Raw genomic sequence first — 14,457 nt, 5'->3', positions numbered from 1 at the left:
ACTGGCAAAAATATAAAAAAAAAAACACTTATTGTTTGATTTCTACATAACATCCCAGTGAAATGAGTTTGTTGGTGGTTGTCACATGACAAAATGTAAAGAAGTTTAAGGGGTGGAGATGTTTTTTGCAAGACACTTTATGTTTTTCTTCATAACTTACATTTTTTCCCCTTTTTGTGAAATAACCATCTTCACTGTTCATTACTAGTTTTCTACATGGATTGTAGTCCGTCTGATTTGGGAATATTTGTATTCTATGTTTGTTATCCTTTAACCCCGCTCCTCTCTGGGCAGTGCACAGTAATACGCTTCATAGTTTGAGTTAAGTTTCATCCTCAGGCAGCAGAAATATGAGGTAGATGCCAGTAACAAAATCTGTGTTTCAAAAGGTTTGATTCAAGCTGGGATAATTCAGAGAATATTGCTTCATATTTTTTTGCCCCCCACAGCAGTTCTTGCTTGCCTTGAATGTTTTTATCCACACAGCGACTCTGGTTCCTTAAATGGTCTTTACAGAGGCTTTTTGGTATGCATCCTGTACTGTTGTTGGAATTTGTTTTTTGGGGATGTTGGAGTCGTTTTCGCATTTTTTTGTAAAGTCTTCTGATAAATGGGGCTGTTTTTACCACCACTGCTGAGTTGGTTGTCCATAACAGAGGTAAGCTTTGTGACCCTGGGTATTTTTTTTTGTTGTTAAAACTAGTGTAACCATCACTCATTTATTGCCAGATTTTGTATTTTTACAGCAGGTCCTTTAAGTATTCCTGTCTTATTTTTTCACTTCCTCGTACCTGCAGCTTGCCGGTAGTCGCAGACCTGATGGAGACGTGCCTCGACGATGTCCTCAGGGCTCCCGTTGTTCCTCCCATAGCAGCTGCAGAAGAAATCGCACCGTGCGCCGCTTACGCCGCTGCCAGCGCTGCTGCTGAAGATCCACTCAGTCTCGCTGGTGAGACTTGAAAACCCATAAACCCCCCCGACTGAACTTTGTGTGCAAAACCTCTTAGGAAGACCAATTTTTTCATAACACCTAAACGAGACTTTAGGTGTTAGACCCCTGAGACCACCGACTCATTCATAATTTTTTCCCCATATACATCCCATCTGTCTATATGTTCTTAAGATAATTTAGGAAGACACTTAAAATGAGCCAAATACTTAAGCTGAATTTAAGTCAATCGCATTCTGTAAAGAAATATTTTGTTTTATTGTTATAACTTTGAGTGTTTCTGTGTGCATTTACTTAAGAAATTGTATTGTCTGTTAAATGAAGACAGATGGTTTGAAAGGGGTGTGAAGGAAGCGATCTACGGTAAAAAACAACTTTGAACAGAGGTGGAGGCCTTAGGTTTCTACTCTCAAAAACTTACAACACAGCTATAGGATTAATTCCGACCAATCATCACCTTAACTCTCACTCTCATTCGGGTGATCAAAACATTGTTCCTTTAAGCCAAGCCAACAACAACTCTAACGACTCCTCGTTACAGAGGAGTGGACCAGTTTCGGTCCAATCTGTTGGCTTAATGTCTTTATCGACTTCCCATTACTAAGGGGTGGACCTGTTTCTGTTGAATTTGCATGTTATCTAAGCCATTACAAGACCTTTGTTTGGGCAGTAGTATAAAGCTTGTTACTCATCATTACTCTAGACTTTTTGAATTGAGAAAGCTTCCTGGAGAGGAAGCGAAACGTCTTCAACTACGGAAAACAAGTCCAGTTGCTTTGTTTTTTACCTTTTTTTGGAATGTCTGTTAAATAGACATTAAATGAACATTACTCTTTAGCATTAATGAGAAAATGCCACAGAGATAAATATTAAAATGCACAAAGCCAAAAATAAAACACATCTTCTCAAACATGCACCCATGCAAGCACAGAGGCCTTCATGTACAAAGACACAGCAGCATTTGATAAGTAATGTAGCTCTTGATAATGTTGAAGTTTGTCTGCCGTTGTCTTTCTTCAGAAGCAGCGGCTCGCTTGAAGCAGCTGGAGTTGGAGAGCATTCAACTTCCTGCGACTCCAAGAAATAACATCAACATCAATGTGGCCATGAACAACCAGGTGAGCATCCGTTTCCGCTGCGGCTGAACCGTTGGCTCTTCTTAGCGCTCTCTGAGATCTTATGTGAATTTCGACAGGACGACGTAGTGAAGCTCACAGAGAAATGCGGTCTGAACAGTGCAGGAAGTAGTCCGGTTGTCACTCCGCTGCGCGTCCCGGAGGATCTCAAGAGTAACATCCTGAAAGCTCAAGTTGAAGCGGCGGCACTGAAGGTGAGGACCAGACTCCAGGGGAGTCGATAAGGAGGCAGAAAAAAGATGGCTGACGCTCCCGAGGCTTCATGGGAAAACGAGTTCAGCTCAGTCAGCTGCATCAGGACCAAATGAGCCTTTGCAGTTGGTTGAGGTTCAGATGTAGATTAGACTTTACCAAAGCGTGTTAATATGCCAGTGTTTAGTTTTTGACTGAACTTTGATAAAGTTAATATTGTTGTGGGGAAGTCCAAGAGTCTCCTAGGAGACAATTTGTAGTGTTTGTTTTAGGAAATCGATCAGCTCAGGTTCTATAAAGTAAATGTTTGCTTCTTTTTGTTTTAACAGTAAGCCTGTACGCCACGTGTTTCATTTATCACATCTTAGATTAGGCAAGGCAAATTTATTTGTGTAGCACATTTCAGTACAGAGACAATGCAAAGTGCTTTACATGATTAAAATATAGGAAAATAAAACAAAATAAAAGCAAGTAGGAATAAAATGTAGAAACAAAATAAAATATGGAAAAATAGAAACTAAAAGCAAATATTAAAAACAGTTGGACTACAAAGTTGAACTAATGATGTTTCAGTAAAACAGTTTAACTAGAACAGTTGAAGGCAATCCTAAACAAATGTGTTTTTAATCTTGATTTAAAAGAATTCAGGATTTCAGCATTTATACAGTTTTCTGGAAGTTTGTTCCAGATAAGTGGAGCATAGGAACTAAATCCTGCTTCTCCTTGTCTGGTTCTGGTTCTGGTTCTGCAGAGCAGGCTGGAGCCAGAAGACCTTAGTGGTCTGGAGGGTTTATACACTAATAACAAGTCTGTGATGTATTTAGGTGCTAAGCCATTCAGGGATTTATAGACTAACAGAAGTATTTTAAAGTCTATTCTCTGAGATACAGGGAGCCAGTGTAAGGACTTTAGAACTAGGGTGATGTGCTCTACTTTCTTAGTCTTAGTGAGGACGCGGGCAGCCGCGTTCTGGAACAGCTGCAGCTGTCTGATCCACTTTTTAGGCAGACCTGTGAAAACACCGTTGCAGTAATCAATTCTACTAAAAATAAACGCATGGATTAGTTTTTCCAGATCCTGCTGAGACATCAGTCCTTTAATCCTGGAAATGTTCCTCAGGTGATAGAAAGCCGACCTTGTAATTGTCTTTAGGTGCTTTTGGAGGTTCAGGTCTGAGTCCATCACTACATCCAGGTTTATGGCCTGATCTGTGGTTCCTAGCTGAAGCAGCTGAAGCTGTTAGCTCCACGCCTTCCTCGGTTTATCCACTTAAGGGATGATGTCGAATATAATAATAAAATGGAGGAAACTTCAGCGTATTTCCTCACCGTTTATGTATACATCTCTTAAACTTTGTGATAAGTTAGATCCATTTTGCCCCAAACACCCGTGTGTGACTGTGTGCAGCGTTCCTGGGCTTCGGTCTGCCTGCTGCGTTCATCTGTTAGATTGGTCTCCCGACTCTATCAGGGCTACAGTTTCAGCGTAAACCTGGTGGATAAAGTGTCCTCAAATGAGTTTTTCAGAGGCCAAAATGATCCGTGGGTCGGGGGTTCAGGCCAGTTGACGTCAGACGGGAAGTTTGGAAGCTCGGTAAGGTTTGGTTATGAACCACAGCGGCATAAGTGCCATGCATGATGAACGTCTGACCGTACTACGCCCTGAGTGTTAAAGGAGAGGCGACGGTAAAGAGAGAGCCACCGTGATTATTACTATTATTATTACCGTCTGCTGTTTTCCCCTGAGTCTTTGTAGAGACGTTCAGATTCATGCTTGATTAATACTTTACCTCCATGTGTTAAGGTGCTGACTTTTTATAGCTGACCACATCAGAGTAACTTTGTCCTATTTTAATCCCACTTAATATGTTAATGATATCTTTATGAATACCTTTTAAACCAGCAAAAAGTGTAACTGACACAAATAACTAATCTTTTGTAAGTTCCATGGAAATGTTACAGTCTAGAGAGTTTATTAGAAACATACTTTTTACATAAAATATGAAACACAAATGCATATAGACTTAAAAGGTCTTGAATAGGAAAATCAAAATTTAAGGCCTTAGAAAGTTTTAAATTCATAGAATCATGTTTAAGTCTTTTTTTATATATATAGGTCTGAAAGTTCTTAATTGATCAATTGATTTAATCCTACTGCAAATGCACAATAAAATACTCCCGCAACTCTGAATGTGCTTTATTAACCGTATTTACTCAGACTCAGCCATACTTTAATGATCCCAGGGGGAAATTACTTTTGTTACATGATCCAGAATACACACATTGTTATATATATATATTTACAACATTCCATACAAGGTATTACCATATCACAATAGTCATATCACTTCCCTTGGGAATCCCAGTGAAATGATGGTGACTTGTGCAAGAACAGCACAAGTTACAGCTTTTTACAGCTTTTTTTTACAGCTAAAAACACGCAGCCAGCCAATCAGCTTTCGTGTTACTGGTTAGTCTGTATCACTCCACTGGTCCATGTGCGGAAAGAGAAGTAGTTCTGTTGTTGTCCTGGGCGAATGCTAATTTAGCAACACTGGTTAGCAAGAGAACCAGTTTAAGGCTCGGTTATAGGCCGCTAAAAACAGCAAACTTTGAAGCCTCGTCCTGCTCATGGAAAAAAAAAAAACATAAAAGTGGGAATGTTGGGAATCCGGGTGGTGGAGTCACATTCGGAAAGCGTTGAGACAGACGACAGCTGTCAGTCAGTTCTGCTGCTCTGGCCCCAGCGCTAGTGGTGGTTCTGCCTCGGAGGGACAACAGCTAATTTGTCAATTAACTGATTATCAGTTAATTGACAAATTAGTGGATTAATCTGAAAACTAAGTTATTAGTGGCAGCCCCATTCCTGTTAACAGACATATTTAGGTGATCGGTCGTTGAGCTCATTAATCGTTGTGTGCGTGTTTTCTGTGCAGGGACATCTGGAGGAACATGTCATGATGCCTGGCGACAAGAACTGCAACCTGCAGGAAGCCTCTGCAAGGTAGATGTTTCATAAAATCACCACGAGGAAACATTTCCACTGCTTCAGACGATGAGATTATTGGAAAACATGAAAGTATTTCAGTTATGGTAAAATAAGCTAAATGTTAAACAGGTGTAGAATATGCTGAATTTATTCAGTGTTTGCAAGCAGGGGTCTAGAAAAGCATAAAATCTGCTTTAGAAGTTTCTAGGTGTTGATAAATATGAAACATTTCAAGAAAAAATTAAAATTTTTACATCAAATTTGATTCTGTTGTCAGCTTTTGGTCCACATCAAGGCTTAAGGTTTTATATATATTGAGAACCAAAAAGATGTCATGTTTTTCACGGTCTTCATAGCATACAAATAGACAAGAAACTTTGATTAATAACTCACAGTAACAGTTTTACCATAGATGTTCCTTTAAAGCATTTACCTTTAAAAACTTACACTATTTAAGGCATCCGACATTTGAATCAGTCAAAATATCTGCAGGGAAGCTCCCACACCACTCCCACAGGCAGTGATAACGTCTTTAATTAAAAACCTTCAAAAGAGGAACATTCAGAGCACGAACAAAGCAGGAGGTAACCAAGTTATCTCAGCCATAGTGTCGTCATTAAACCTCTTAACTTAGTGTTGACGGTCAGGATGTAGAAAAACCCTTAAAAGCTCCATGGGTTCTGAAATGCAGAAAGTGAGGTGGATTATGGCTGAAGTAATTCGATACTTTTATTGATAGTTTGTAAAAATCCCTGTTTTTTTTTGTTTTTGTTCACCAAAAACTGTGTTGGTTTGTGAATGAAAGGTGCAAACACAGCAAAAAAATGTCATTAATGCAAAAAGTATTGAATTCTGAAACAGAAAAAGTTCAGGAACCCTGAATTTCCCCCTGAACGTGTAGAGCTCACACTTTAGGGGAAATATAATTCTTTTCTCATTACTAAAAAGCCCCTCTTCTTATTTTATCCGTCTGAGTCAGGCGCTGAGTCATTCACCGCATTCACAGCCAGCTTCAACACTGGTTCTTGCTAGCACAGATTAACTTCCTAAGTATTGATGACTATTCCCAGTAAAGCTCGCAGCTTTACGTCACTTTCTGTTCGAACTAATAACAAAACCTCACATTCGGACTCAGAAGCTCCAGACTCAAAGTTAGCAGAGCAACAAGGTTTCTGTTGTCATGGTCTGGAAGGATTTCTACTTTTTCAGTGCAATCAAAAGGGAATACCTGAATCTTGTGCTTTCTGAGACATACAAACTAGTTAGAAAACAAGTTCTATACGTGTTATATAATGTTTCAGGGAGGAAAGTGTGCTTTTTAAACCAGCAGTTGACTATTTTGACAAGAAAACTCGTTTGTGGGTCATGAAAATTAGTCAAATACAAAAGTTTATATTGTATGTTTGCCAAAGGGGATAAATTACTAAAAATGGTTTTGATAAAAAGTATTTTAGATTGTAGACAAATGTTTTTATATTTTCTTACTGCAGTAAAGAGATTTACACGTTTTGTTATGCTGCTTTCTTGTTTGAAAGGTTTGGAACCTGAAACCTAATCTGTTGTGTTTGTGCTGAGGTTCTCTCAGTGCAGAAGAAGAAGAGTGCAGTTTCAATCTTGTCTGTAAATGAGAAACACAACAATGAGTTACACAACACGGCTCGCTCCAACACCGGTGTTTGTTGTGTGTTTGCCAGGTTGAGGGTTCGTACGGGCCGACTGGGCAGTAACTCGTCTCTTTCTGTTAGCAGCCATCCGGATGGCCAAGACTCCTGGGAGCTGCTGAAGCCGGCCTCGCCGGCCTCCTCTGCAGCTGCCAGGTCTGTGTCTGCACCCTGGAAGTGGTTTGGCTTTTATTTGTCTGTGTCGACACTCTAAATACTAAACCCAGGAATATTAATGAAATATTTTCCAGATCTGAGTATAAACAAAATTATTATTTCTTTCTCATTGTCTAAATGTTCAATCCAACCATTCATCTGTTTTTTTTTTCAGGCCTCTATCTTTATTTCCGTCAGTTTACTTGTCCATCTTCCAGCCATTCATTCATCCCTCTGGTTTTCCATCTGATATTCAATTAATCTTTTTTTCTCAACCATCCATCCTTCCATTTTACTTTCTCTTTCATTTTAATATCTAAATGGCTTCATATCACCAGCTCCTGCTTTGACTACATTTCACCAGTAAACGAATTCAAAGCATCCCAAGGAAGGATTAAAGATGACAACTGATAACCGGGCGGGCATGATGATGATTTCCACTTTAAAGAAGAAAACATTAATTTATGTTTACTGCAAAAAGGGAACTAAAAGTGAATAATAAATTCTTGAAATGAGTGTATTTGTCCTTGATTTGAGCGGGTAAATAAGATGATCTGCCAATAGAATGCATACTTTGACCCTTTTAAATAAGATAATTAGATATACTGCACTTGAAATAAGATGATGGAGGTGAGTTGTTCCTAATTTTAAATGCAAATCTCTCATTCCATTGGCAGATCATATAAACTTGCCAGCTCAAAGCAAGAACAAATACACTAATTTCAAGAAAATTTGACATACTTTTAGTTCCCTTTTTGCGGTGTTTATTTTAACATTTTACAAACATCCTTGGGTCTTATCACCCAAAGCCAAAAAAAAAAAAAAAAAAACCAGCACAACCTCAACTCAGTGATCCACCATCTTCCTGGTAGTCTGCTGACACCTGCTGGTGTGTTGGTGTAGTGCCTTTATGTGTTAGGTGACCCGATGTCTGCCTGAATACTGCAGGTCCAGTGACAACGAAAAACAGACAATCCACATGTGGTGCATGACTCTAGCTTCATTGGTGCCGTTTAGCCCTGCAGGCTGTTTTCTGTGTCATTCAACAAGTTGTACAAAACAAATCAACAACTCTATTAAGTAAGACGGGCTTCACCTTCCAGGAAGTTATTAACCGGTCACCACAAAGTTTCTTGGGGTTCTTGCATCCCTAACGCTCGTGTGAAATCCCACAAAGCCAACCGTGTTCACCTTTTTTATGCTCTTCAGTGCTGAGAGGTTGGCGGAGGACTCAAACCCGTCTGTCCCCAAGATTCCTGCTGTCAGCGAAGGCTTGGCCCCGAAGGTAAGCCTTTATAAAATGGTAAATGATAAACTAAGACCTGAACACATCCACCGTCGTCCAAAGTTATTGTAGCCTCTGGTAAACATGTGGAAAAATACCCTAAATAAACTTTTATAGTATCAGAGTAATTTCACACTAATAAACATAAAAATAAGCAAATAATTTGTGTTTGTGTTTGTTTTTCTTTTTTTCACCCTTTCTTTGGGGGGGGGGAATTATTGATGCACCATTTATTAGTTTACGTAATAATTTCCAAATGGGAAAGACAATAGATCTTAGGCTTAAGGCAGATTTACATGATCTTCATAATTCAAGAAATAACTACCAGAAAATAACCTCCTACTTAAATTTGTCCAAATCTAAAGTCAGGAATAATTAAGCACTTTAAATACGTGAAACTTTGATCCTGAACAAGGACCAAAGAGAGCAGGACGGTGCAGACTGCAGCGGATAGTAACGGCTAAAATAGTGATTATTGCTGATCTTATTGGTTGTTTCTGACCAGGAGCGGTGTATTTCTGATTTATTTATTTAGTTATTTATTTTATTTTATTTTTTATTTTTATGTCTCATGTTTAACTGTCAAGACATAGTGACAGTTTTAACAAATTTGTAAAGTATAAATTTATTCAAAAGTTACCTACAGCTGCTTTAAAGGTTAGTGTGTCATAAATGTTTCCCCTGCTTAAATTTAAGTGTTTGTTTGTTTAATGAGTAATACTGAGTTAATTTCTCATTTAAAAGCAGTTCAATTGCCATATTTTACCGAGAAGAATAAAAAGACGAAGGCATTGGTATTTCATAGTAAAGAGCTGAATATTTAATGGACTCTGGACAATCCAGAGAGATTGAGTCAGTTTATGCAACCGCAATGAAAAGCTGGAGTTTTAGACGAGCTTTTAGAAAAGCTCGTCTTTACCAAAAGTTGCAGTTATTCTGGATGATGCTGTTGAAAGCCTCTGCTGAGAGGTGCCTGTACCAATACTGCTTAATTATGCTGAATAATAACTGGACCAATACTGCTTAATTATGCTGAATAATAACTAATAAAATGTTAAATTCATAAACTGTAACTAAGAACGGTTCCTAATTGAGATCCAGAGGCACAGTGTCCATTGCTGCTCCGTTTTGACCAGGTTCTGGTGCTGATTGGTTGCAGAGCGTGAGTTTTGGGTTTAATGTTGTGCTGAAACATTTTTTTTTCTTTTCCATGCAGGTCAAAGCAGAAGAGTTTGATATTCAAAGTGTCGCTGTGCCGTCTGACAACCTGATTGACTTCACCGATCCCATTCCTCTTGTACGTTTTTTTTTTTTCTTCTTCCATAAAACACATTTTTGTGTCTTTATGCGGTCGCCTGCACAGAGTGGAAGGAGGTAGTTTTAGCCCAGCACACTGAGCACCAGGGGAAGTATATTTCTAAAGAATGTAGCTTCTTTTCCTAGTCCTGACAGCATAGTGTGTGCTCAGAGACTAGAAAAGGTGCAGGTGGATCGTAACGCTCGTGTCAGGAATAAATCAACGCTCTCAGGCTTAGTGGACACATTTTCTTGATTTGATCTGTATTGATGATCTAACGTCCCTTTTGGTTCCAGCTGCCACCGGTGCAGCATCCCAAACCTCTCCTCACGCCTCGCTGGATCGTTCCTGCGACAGCCGTGAGTTTCTCAATCTGAAGGTTTAAAGTGTTGGACAAGCTGCGTCAGAGCTGACCTCCATGCTTCTCCCTCTTCTCCTGCAGCCTCCCGGCCTCTTTACCAATGGGCTGCATGACAGTGAAGCTAAGGTGGTCCCTCTCCTTCCCCCTGCTGATGGGGGATCAGTTCTCACGTCAGCTCCTGTCCACCTCACTCACCCGCGTAACGCTCTCTCTGCCAGGTAAATTCACATCAACTTTAAATCTGAGTGTACAAAACTAAAATCATTTAGTTTTCAAGCTATTCAGCTGTGGCCTGCAACTATGGAGCGTTACAAATGTAGAAAATCAAGAAAACATGAATACAAATGTTTAAATAAATACAACCTCACTTCCTTTTATTGTGTGAAAGTAAAACAGATTTTACGTCCACAAGTGGAGCCTCACTGCTTTCGCCATAGAGCTTCACTTGATTTAAAAATACAAGAAGCTTTATTATAATTTATGCAGGGACTATTTCATGCTAAATGGACACTGAAACGAGAAGGTAGAAGAGGAAAAAAGGAGAGAAACAGACGAGACAAAATGCTAAAAGGGAGAAAAGGTGAAAGAGAAAGAGGAGAGCAAAGGGAGAGATGGATATAACATCCTCTGAGTCTGCACCACTTCCAATGAAATCGGGACATAAATGAAAACCGAATATAACGACTGGCAAATCCTTTTTCTCATCGGCTCAACTGGAAACTCTACAAAGATCAAATTGATAAACTTTATTGTGTTTTTTTTATTGTGGATATAAAGTTAGTGAACGTCTCAGACGTTTAACACTTCTTTAGTTCTGAACCAAAGCGATTTGGATGAGGGCACTGCAAAAAGGGAACTAAAAGTAGGTAAAATCCTGTTGAAATTAGTGTATTTTTCATTGAAAGGAGAGAAACAGACGAGACAAAATGCTAAAAGGGAGAAAAGGTGAAAGAGGAGAGCAAAGGGAGAGATGGATATAACATCCTCTGAGTCAGCACCACTTGCAATGAAAACCGAATATAACGACTGGCAAATCCTTTTTCTCATCGGCTCAACTGGAAACTCTACAAAGATCAAATTGATAAAATTTCATTGTGTTTTGGCAAATATTCACTTATTTTGAATCTGATGCTTCCACTAGAGCTGGGCGATATGGACCATAAATAATATCCTGATATTTTTTAGGCTGAATGCGGATATGCAATATTTATCTCGATATATTTTTCTTTTCATTAAGTAGTTATAAAAAGGCATCCCCAATCTGTCACAGGCACATTTTTTAACCAATCATTGTAGATAAATATGAAGAAAACGGCTGAGAAATAAACTACTTGAATACATAAAGGTTATAAATCTAACGCAGCTTAGACCATCTCGATATTAACAATAAATTCTCATCATGCATCTCTTTTTAAATCTCGATCTAATGCCCAGCCTTAGCTTCCAAAGACGCCAGGGACTTGTATAGGAACTGGAATCAGTGTTGGCAGCAGCATCTCCCTGCTGGAGACGCCTTTCTTCAGCTGGTCAGTGTTGAACGATGGACGGAGTTAAAACTCATAAACTGGGGCTGGAGATCCATCGTCCACCGGAAACGAATGAGCAAAGACGTCTAGATATGTGAAGCAGGCACAGACTCACCCCAAAACACTTGAAGTTTGAATTTTAGAGGAAGACAAAAGAACACCAAACGTTTCAGGATTTTAATATTTTAAAAAATGTAGGAATCTCTCTTATTTCCTTCCACCTGACAATTATTCGCTACTGTGCGTCAGATACCAGAAGGCACACAGGAGTTTGTGTTTTCATCCTGATAAAATATGGATGTTCCTACTGCGCGGTTCTCGGTTCCTCTTTCAGACACTTTGCCTCCGAGGAGGCGGCCTCTGTTGTCTTCTTGGTGGCTTTGATCAACAGTTTTAGTCTTTCAAAGGATCATTGGGAGTATTTCTTGGGCCTTAGGCTGTTATTTTTACTTCAGTACGTCACCGTTTACAGATGATGGTCGAGCTTTAACGCTGGCCGCTGATTCTGTAATGCATAAAGGGGTGAATCTGTGTTGTTGATGTTTGAGTTCTGCTTGGAACAGACTAGTCAAATTGTAGCAAACAGAGAAACAGACGTGGGCACAAAGAAAGCATGTTTTTAGATCCTCAGCCATCAGGACATGACGGTCAGAAGTCATTAAGTAAAAGTTAGTGAACGTCTCAGACGTTAAACGCTTCTTCAGTTCTGAACTAAAGCGATTTGGATGAGAGCACTGCAAAAAGGGAACTAAAAGTAGGGAAAATCCTGTTGAAATTAGTGTATTTTTCATTGATTTGAGCTGGTAAATTAGACTATTTGCCAATTGAGTAAGATTTTTGTATTTAAAATAAGAACAATTCATCTCCATCATCTTATTTCAAGTACAGGATGTCTAATTATCTTATTTTAGGGGTAGAAATTCTCATTCCATTGACAAATAATCTGATTTAGCTGCTAAAATCAAGTAAAAATATACTAACTTTAAGTAATTTAGTTCCCTTTTTGCAGTGAGGAAACATCTATAAACGAGGGAGGTGACAGCTACCAAAGCACTTAGATTTGATTCCCCCACAGCCGCTTTAATAATTGAATCTGATAAATTACTGTTACTGATGCTGAAGCCTTTCATGATGACCCAGGAAATGTAGGAAACTAAGTCGTATACGTTGTTGTGTTTACAGCTGAAACAGGACAGCTGAGTCTGTTTTTAGTGACGTTTCTCCCTCTGCGCTCGTGTTTCCCTGCAGCGCTGCGGTTCTTCCGCCCGTCCCGGAGGGCGGAGCCAAACCCAGAGGCCTCCTGACCACCGAGCTCTGATGACGGGCGGAGCAGACGCCAAACCGGCAGCTTCAGAGCGACACATTCACACGAACCGCAGCCACTGTCACAATAAGAAGACTCGTTTTATTTTAAATGATTTTTCTCCAGCCTGATCATCTCAACAGCGTGACTTTTATTTTATTTTCACCTGGTAGGGAGGGGGTCGGTCTGCCTGCCTCTTTACTGAATCCATCCAAGCTGATCAGATTGTGACCTCAGCATCTTCACGTTGCGTTCCCAGGGGACTTTAATGTGGCGCTAGCACCTGAGAACAGAAGTGAAGACACTACAAAGGAGAACTAACACTGAGATCTGGTCTCAGTGGTCGACGCTTAAAATGTGAGTCTTAGCCGTGATGTTTGGGACCGCTGGACCTCTGAGCTGCTCCAGGACGGCTTAGCTTAGCTTAGCAGCACACCAGCAACATGTTAGCCACTGGATACGAAAGCTTCACTGGATTCTCCGTTTCAACACTGGACTTTTCAGAGTAATATGAAGATGGTTTTACACAAATGTTTTACTGTATTATTATTATTATTATTGTCGTCGTTATTGCCAGTCCATGTTTTCTAAATGCCCATTCCAGGACGTGTCGGTAGCGCCAGAGAAAAATAGCTCTGCATCTCTTTCTGGATCCAGTTTAGTAAGCTTTACCATAACCACTAATTTTAAGTGTTGTTATTTTTTGATTAAATTTCACCCTCTTCTTGTTAATCCACAATGTCCACATAATTATTATTTTTTTTAATCTATCAGGTACATTTATTTTAGCTTCTGAATCGGGCATCTAAATGCCAATCGTGGAAGCTGTTGACGAGCTGTGGTGACGGGACGGCGCGGAGCCGCCTTCTGTCTTAACGTGTAGCTTCTCTCATGCCTTACATGAAATGAATGTATTCGACACGCGTCGTCTGAGGATGCTGGAAACGCCACAGTACAAAAAAACGTTTCTGTCTGATGCGGTTTGACGTCAGCAGCTGAGTTTGTCTGCGAAGGAGAGAAGAGAAGGTGTTAAATGTTTGGAGGCGGATTTTGTACACAAGTCTTTTTTAGATTGTTTTCGGGGTGTAACGGTACATGAATCACAGCTCCTCGGTTTTTGGTTCGACTGCAAAAAGGAAATAATGCTAATTATTCACTAAACATTAATGGGATCAGGGAGATGAAAAATAACCACATACAGGAGGCGAATGGATAAATTCACCCTTTAAGATATAAAAACAAATCATTTTTTAGCTCAGTTTGAAATTAACAGTTACCTAAAATACCATACCTTTAAAAACATGTAAAGTGTATGGAGTTTACTTTTGTCATTTTTCTGGTCTGCATAAATATGGATAAAAGAAAGCTGAGATTATTTATCAAAATATTTTAATTTGTAAGCAAATATTGGGATTTTCTTTTAAAGATTAATTTACATGTAAATTACACCTTTTATCTTCTACTTGAAACATCACGACTTGAGTTTGTATCAAATTTACCATTTTGCTGTTGGAGTTGCTGACTGAGAAACTGGAAATAACAAATTGGGCAAATTTTGCTGCTTCCCTGAAAAACCCTCGATCAGAATTTTAAGCTGGACCTG

At 39.4% G+C, this 14,457-nt stretch overlaps 1 protein-coding gene across 4 annotated transcripts in view; it reads left to right on the top strand.

Annotated features, from left to right (window-relative positions):
* Window positions 1–13,588, top strand: part of epb41l5 (erythrocyte membrane protein band 4.1 like 5) — a 55,699-nt gene extending 42,111 nt beyond the window's left edge. For 2 of the 4 annotated variants that reach the window (XM_021308639.2, XM_012882573.3), the window contains exons 17-26: window positions 798–949; window positions 1,970–2,067; window positions 2,145–2,279; window positions 5,213–5,280; window positions 6,960–7,082; window positions 8,292–8,367; window positions 9,584–9,664; window positions 9,961–10,023; window positions 10,107–10,243; window positions 12,800–13,588. In XM_021308639.2, the coding sequence (XP_021164314.2) occupies window positions 798–949; window positions 1,970–2,067; window positions 2,145–2,279; window positions 5,213–5,280; window positions 6,960–7,082; window positions 8,292–8,367; window positions 9,584–9,664; window positions 9,961–10,023; window positions 10,107–10,243; window positions 12,800–12,869 (1,003 nt within the window). In that variant the 3' untranslated portion in view covers window positions 12,870–13,588. The remainder of the gene's footprint in view (window positions 1–797; window positions 950–1,969; window positions 2,068–2,144; window positions 2,280–5,212; window positions 5,281–6,959; window positions 7,083–8,291; window positions 8,368–9,583; window positions 9,665–9,960; window positions 10,024–10,106; window positions 10,244–12,799) is intronic. The other 2 variants (XM_012882575.3, XM_012882574.3) reach the window with 2 other exon arrangements.
* The last annotated feature ends 869 nt before the right edge of the window (window positions 13,589–14,457 follow it).

The sequence above is a fragment of the Fundulus heteroclitus genome, chromosome 7, assembly GCF_011125445.2.
Source record: "Fundulus heteroclitus isolate FHET01 chromosome 7, MU-UCD_Fhet_4.1, whole genome shotgun sequence".
Classification (NCBI taxonomy): Eukaryota; Metazoa; Chordata; class Actinopteri; order Cyprinodontiformes; family Fundulidae; genus Fundulus; species Fundulus heteroclitus.
Note: the sequence above shows the minus strand (reverse complement) of the source record. Positions and strands in the feature narration are given on the sequence as shown.